At 38.7% G+C, this 6,708-nt stretch overlaps 1 protein-coding gene across 1 annotated transcript; it reads left to right on the top strand.

Moving 5' to 3' along the window:
• The first annotated feature begins 4,736 nt into the window (after window positions 1–4,736).
• Window positions 4,737–6,400, top strand: nkx6.2 (NK6 homeobox 2). The gene is made up of 3 exons (XM_062430809.1): window positions 4,737–5,169; window positions 5,653–5,825; window positions 6,152–6,400. The coding sequence occupies exons 1-3, from the start codon at window positions 4,737–4,739 to the stop codon at window positions 6,398–6,400; spliced, it is 855 nt and encodes a 284-aa protein (XP_062286793.1).
• The last annotated feature ends 308 nt before the right edge of the window (window positions 6,401–6,708 follow it).

The raw sequence follows: 6,708 nt of genomic DNA, 5'->3' as shown, positions 1-6,708 counted from the left end.
GTAATCATGTATAAAAATGGAGAATACTTTGACTTAGATGAAAATGTCTTTCTTGATGTACTATATCAAAATAAATAACATACTAAACTAAAGAATCACATATAAAACACTTGTTGAATACTCAGATTAGTTGAGTAGTTAACCCTCCACAGTTTATATTTGGCACTAATGGAAAATATTGTAGAATACTGTTATTTATTATTTATTTATTATCATTATTTTTGAATCAGCAGGATGGAAACACTCTTTGTGGTGTATTATAGTGCCTCCAGTGGTGAACACACTATTAAATATTCATTATTATAACCCAATACAAGGTTTATTTGATTTTAAATAAGATATACATTGCTTAGATCAGTGGTCACCAGCCCTGCTCGTGGAGCGCTACTGCCCCCTGCATGTTTTAGGTATCTCCCTACTCTAACACACCTGATTCTAATAAGTAACTCGTTATCAAGCCCTTGTCAAGCTTCAGCTGCTTGATAATAAGTTAATAATTAGAATCAGGTGTGTAAGAGTGAGGCGATACCTAAAACATGCAGGGCAGTAGTTCTCTAGGAGCAGGGTTGGTGACCGCTGCTTTAGATGGATCACAGTGTGAGTACATCCACTTGGATATTTATTATTTATTACCTCCTATTTTGGGGCTTCAAATGAATGGCAAAATAGTAAAGAAAACAATTAGGGTTGACTCCAGCTGTAGTTTTGATGAAACTATTAGATATATGTTTTTTAGTTGGCTAATAATTTCATTAGGAGTCATGAATTGAAGGGATTTGAAAATAAAACAATTTATTCATCCATTCTTTCATTCAAATTTGATTTTGGTCTATAAATAGACAAACAATGACTGAAATACTGTACACTCAACAAAGAAAATAATTTGATTCTCATTTTCTTTTTTGTGTGGCTGTTTTCATTCTTGATTATTGAACAGTGAAGATGCAACATTTTTAATTATGTCATCGTACATGTTCAAAACTTTATTCTTTACATCAGGAATAATTCATTACATCATTTTAAGAACATCATCTTCATACAGCTTTTAACACTAAGTCACAATATTCAGGAGAGAAATCCTTTCTTATAACCAGCAGTGACATCACTTGTTTACTGGTTTCCTGAGCATTTTTGTTCAGGGATGACTGACTGAGCACGAGTTTTAGAGAGGTCTATGGTAGCAGGTATATTTGTTCCAGTAGAGGGCGCCCCTGACCAAATTATACATGTTTTATATTTGAGATTTCCAGTGCATTGATTGATTTACACGTCATTTCAAGTTTGAAAATGGACCCAGTGCTTTTTTTCCATTTGTCCTCATGCTGAATGAATGACTGCAGATGATATGAGAACAATAATCAAGTAGTTTTACATGATGTCTTACCACTAAAAAATAGTGGCCTATTTTAAGGGTCAAACACAAAAAAAAAGGTTAATGTAGTGTAATTTCTCTCCTGTTTATATGCATGTTAATATTTCACAGTGCAGATAGACTCTAACACTATAATCCTGGTGTTGAAGCAGCTCGGTCACTCTTGAGAACAACTACACACTCCCAACAAGCGTCTTTTTGTCCAAACATCTGCTTATCTTCGCTCTCACTGCTCCGTCAATTCCCATTTGTGTCGAGATTACACTCAGATAAGATTATCTCTACACTCTTCATTAACCTTTTTCCTTCAGTGGGGAGACAAAGGCCTGTGGTAGCTGTATGCGCGCCATCAGCAGGCCAAACAGCCTATCATTATAAAGTACTATAACATTTACACACATAAATCAGTCTGAGCAACAGGTTCATATTTCATACTAATAGCTTTATACCGGTTTATTTATTTTCTTTATTATTAGTAGTAGTAGTAGTATTAATATTAGTAGTAGTAGTAGTTGTAGTAGTAGTATTATTATTATTAGTAGTAGTAGTTTTATTATTATTATTATTATTAGTAGTAGTAGTAGTATTAATATTATTCTTATTATTATTATTAGAAGTAGTAGTAGCAGTTATAGTATTTCTGCTTTATTAGTATTGATTACCTATAGTATTATTATTATTAGTCATATTAGTAGTAGCAGCAGTGGTAGTATTTCTATATTAATGTTGTAGGCCTATATTACTGTATTATTATTAGTGGAAGTAGTACCTAGTATTGCTGTATTATTAATATTGTAGTCCTATATTAGGCTACTACTTTGTTATTATCGTTATTATTATTATTTATTATAGTAACCTAGATTCGTTAATGCATTGGCCTATTAATTACATTGTATCTGACAAATTATTTTAGGTGTGATCAGTCACTATCTGTGTTTTAATGGTAGAAATAAAATATCATTTAATATTCCTTCAATCATTTTCCCAGTAATTATCCTGTCCATCAATATTTCAGACCTTCTGTTCGTTCAGTGGGCGCCACGTCTATTCCTTTAACAAATCTGACTTTAAGAGTGTAAACTTTAAATTAGGTGTAAATTTAGAGGCTAGATATTGAAATCATTCATTATGTTAAAGTGCGATGATGGTTTTGGGGGGTGACGGGGCTCTCTGGCAGCTGCTGTCTTTGGCTGCAGACGAAGTGGAAAAAGTGCCAATCTTTCAGTCATTGATCTCTCACTGGGTCAAGCCTGCTACTGCTTTATTTAAGTCTGTGACACCTTACCAAAAAAAAAAAAAAAGAAAGGAGGTTGAATGAGATTGTTTAAAAATGATAATAGGATATATATATGTTTTTTTCAATAGTGATCTTTTTCGAAAGACTTTGAAACATGATAATAAAACCAGTGGGTATAATCAGGGGGAAAATGCAGATATAAATTAGAAACAGAGGACCATTTACAGAATTAGAAAATGTGTATATACTGCATCCCTTCAGCGTGAAGAAATACAGTCAAAATTGTGAATCACCTCGCGTTGAAAACCCCTTTTAAAATCCACAATCTTTCCCCGGTGAGCAAATGGGCAGCAAGGTGCATTTGCTGAAGCCTTTCAAACGCTAACGTGGCCATATTTCACTCTTACAACCTTCTCACATCTCCATAAAATATTCCTGCACTCAGAGTGATGACTGGAGCCTGGCCGCTTTTTTTTCTCCCACACTTTCACCCTAATAACGCAGTTTGTCTGGGGGAAAAAAACACACATTATCTCACTCATAGAAAAGGAGTTTATACAGTGTAATGATCAGTGTAGTTGTTGTGTGAAGGTCTTTAAAAAAAGAAAAAGGAAATCCAGTTATTTCAATTATATAATGGGAAGCGTGAAATAATAGGGATGTTCAGCAAGATGGAGTAAAGTGAGTGAAGCAGTAATCTTTTATGAAGGTATGAGCAGCAGGAATAACTCAGTTTATCCAACCTCATTCTCCAAAGTACCGAGATCACTCACAAAATAGGAATAAAAAAAAACCTGACTGGTAGAAAAGTCCCGATTCATATCATATTAAAGTACATTTTCTAAAGAATCAAAATAATGTTGAATCGATCCGCTTTACTTTGAACCGTGTTATATTTTATTCTAAATAATAACATGTCCAATCTGCGTCAAATTCACTACAAAAAAAAAAAAAAAAGCATGAAAACATCCTCCTTCTCCCCCGCTGGTTCCCGCATCTGCTTTAATATACTCGCACTGTCTTCAGCAGCAGCTTATAATGTAAATGTATACTCTTTGTCATATGTGGAAACAAAGATTTCCACCGTGTGAGACGCATCATTAACAGCGCCGCAAAAGATCTTAATAGAGTGTGGCTGCTGGTGCATTCACGGTCACCTCCGACTCTCTGACTCCTGCACTTTTTAAGTCTTAAATACAGCTTCGAGCAACAATCAAGTGCTTTTATTTATGGATTACAAATTTATTATAGCCTAGTTTATAGATTATTTTATATTTATATAAGTTTAGTTATTTGTTTTTGCTCTAACAAGTCTAGAAAAAGCGCGCGTGTGTGTATCAGTTGTTACCTTTTAGAGTAAATTAAAATAACATGTTAAATATAACAATTCCGTTTTCAAAATAGCTTTACAGAGGCGTAATTATAATAATCTAGTTGTTATCCTACTTTTTTCGGTTGTTGTTCCGCTCGGAAACATCAATTTCCCGCAGTATGGATCATCATCTATCATGAATAAATCCAGTCAGTCCTATTTAGCTTTGACTTGGCTCTTTCATGTGCATCTCAACTGGAATCTCCTATTTCCGACAGCACGTCAAGGCAGCACCCATCCAGCAGAGACGCACTTGTGAAGCAGCGGAGTTTCCGTCTCCTCCAATCAGCGCGCCGTTTCACTCAGCCCTGTCCAATGGGAATAACGCGAGTGCAGGTGGCTGCGCTGTTATCAGCGGGTCCCGCTTCTCTCTCAGCAGAGAGCGAGTCCATTTATGGAAAGACAGGCCGAGCCCTTAATGGTTCCCATCAAAACCACTAAAACCATCATCGGCCCGGTCGACTTCCGCGAGGATTCCTGTGGCGGACGCGTGCAGCTGACAGACTGACACCAAAACAAAACACGCGGAGAGACATTTTTTTTGGAGGGCTGAACGAGCTCTTCACTTCCCGAGAAGAAGTTCAGTTTTCCTCAAGTTTTCCAACATTTCCAGAGTGAGCCGATCTTCTTCCAGGATACTGCCGGAGGAGGCGGCAGAAGTGGCCTGGCTCTGCGCCCTTCTTCTCTCTGCTCTTAGTTTCATTTAATATCCACTTTTTATTTATCCAAGCGAGATTGGCGGTTCATGTTCACAAATGTTAGCTGTCGGGCAGATGGAGGCTAACCGGCAGAGTGCTTTCGTCCTGGGCAGCACCCCGCTGGCGGCGTTGCACAACATGACCGAGATGAAGACGTCCCTGTTCCCGTACACGCTGCAGCAGGGCCCGGCGGGCTTCAAGGCGCCTCACCTCTCCAGCCTCAACTCTCATTTAGCCGGAGCGACCCCGCACGGAATAAGCGATATCTTGGGCAGACCCATCACCGCGGCCGGGCAGCTGCTCTCCGGCTTCCCCAGGATAAACGGCCTGGCTACCACCGCAGCCGCAGCCGCAGCAGCGGGGATGTACTTCAGCCCGGCAGTGTCGCGGTACCCGAAGCCCCTGGCTGAGTTGCCGGGGAGGGCGCCCATCTTCTGGCCCGGGGTGATGCAGGGTTCTCCCTGGAGGGACCCGCGACTTCATTGTCCTTGTAAGTCCTGGTTGTTTATCTGTTGTTTTTCGTGTTTATAGATCATTTTAAATTCAGAAAGAGTCCAGGATTATCCAGGAGGCTGTTTGATGTTTTTGCAGAGTTATATTTGTTATTTTAGACATGTTTCAGGCCTGTGAGAGGTCTGCAACACAAAGCAAACATAAACAACTACACCTGTAACACACAAACATCACAGCAGCTAAATGTAATTTTATGAATATATTGCACTTGTACTAAGAGGATAACACATCATTAAATAATTAATATCTTAGTTATTTTTGAGCATCTTAGACACATTGTTGCTGCATATTAGAGAATTAAAGGAATCTAATGTGATACTTTATAATAATATTGGTAATTAAGAACTTGCGTTTTAGGAATATTTTAGACACATGTTGGTTCAGTAGTGGCTGTGAAGTAAATGTGGAAGTATTAAAATGTAAAATAACAGTCTGAATAAACACTGTCTTTTTTTTCCAGCTCAAGCTAGCTTAATGATGGACAAGGACGGCAAGAAGAAACACTCCAGACCCACTTTTTCAGGACAGCAGATTTTTGCGTTGGAAAAAACTTTCGAGCAGACGAAATACCTGGCCGGCCCAGAGAGAGCCCGCCTGGCTTATTCTTTAGGAATGACCGAGAGTCAAGTCAAGGTAAACAATAAATAAATACATAAATAAATTGTAACACGATCTCAGGAGTTTTTGGCAAATGTGGAAAATATTATAAGACTTTTCTTCAATCTGATTAATCCAACTTTTGGCTGCGCACCCAAAAAAAAACAACTGAAGAAATGCATTTACAACATGCTTATATTATCTATCTCCAAATTGTAATTATTATTATTGTTATGATTATAATTATTACTATTATATAATAGATGATATCTGATGACGTTATATCCAGGACTATTTACACATGAGCATTACTGTGATATTTCTGGACCTGTTGAGCATCTGTGTGCATCTCTCCTCAACAGGTTTGGTTTCAGAACAGAAGAACCAAGTGGAGGAAGAGACACGCAGCAGAGATGGCCACGGCCAAGAAGAAGCACGACTCTGAGACGGAGAAGATGAAGGAGAGCTCGGACAACGAGGACGACGACGAGTACAACAAACCACTGGACCCAAATTCAGACGACGAGAAAATCACGAGACTGTTGAAAAAGCACAAGGCCACCAACCTGGCGCTGATCAGCCCCTGCAGTAACAGCTCGGACACCTTGTGATGCCCACAGCTCGAGGGGGTCCAGCAGAGACTTGTCGCACTCTTTCCGACCCCCCTTTTCCACCTGACATTCTGAACATGCGTCCCAGGTGTCGCGTTTTTGTCTGGACAGAAAGAAAAACGCGTAAAACAAAAAAAAGAAACCCAAGAGACTCACTGAAGACGTGCTCACCAAAACGTGCATCCAAATCCACTTTACAGACGCGTATAAACGGAGATATATATGACTTCTGTCAGAACTGGACCTCCACAAGACTGACAAGCTCATGACAGTCCCGAGGACACACATATTTGGGGACAATAATTTTG

Source organism: Scomber scombrus, chromosome 12 (assembly GCF_963691925.1).
Source record: "Scomber scombrus chromosome 12, fScoSco1.1, whole genome shotgun sequence".
Taxonomy (NCBI): Eukaryota; Metazoa; Chordata; class Actinopteri; order Scombriformes; family Scombridae; genus Scomber; species Scomber scombrus.
This window is presented reverse-complemented; position numbering and strand designations above follow the sequence as displayed.

Bases quoted from the DNA above. Each gene is read 5' to 3' on its own strand.
- nkx6.2 (XM_062430809.1), top strand. From the start codon at position 4,737: ATGTTAGCTGTCGGGCAGATGGAGGCTAACCGGCAGAGTGCTTTCGTC. The intron at 5,170-5,652 runs GTAAGTCCTGGT...TTTTTTTTCCAG, and splicing joins CCCGCGACTTCATTGTCCTT to CTCAAGCTAGCTTAATGATG. The intron at 5,826-6,151 runs GTAAACAATAAA...TCTCCTCAACAG, and splicing joins TGACCGAGAGTCAAGTCAAG to GTTTGGTTTCAGAACAGAAG.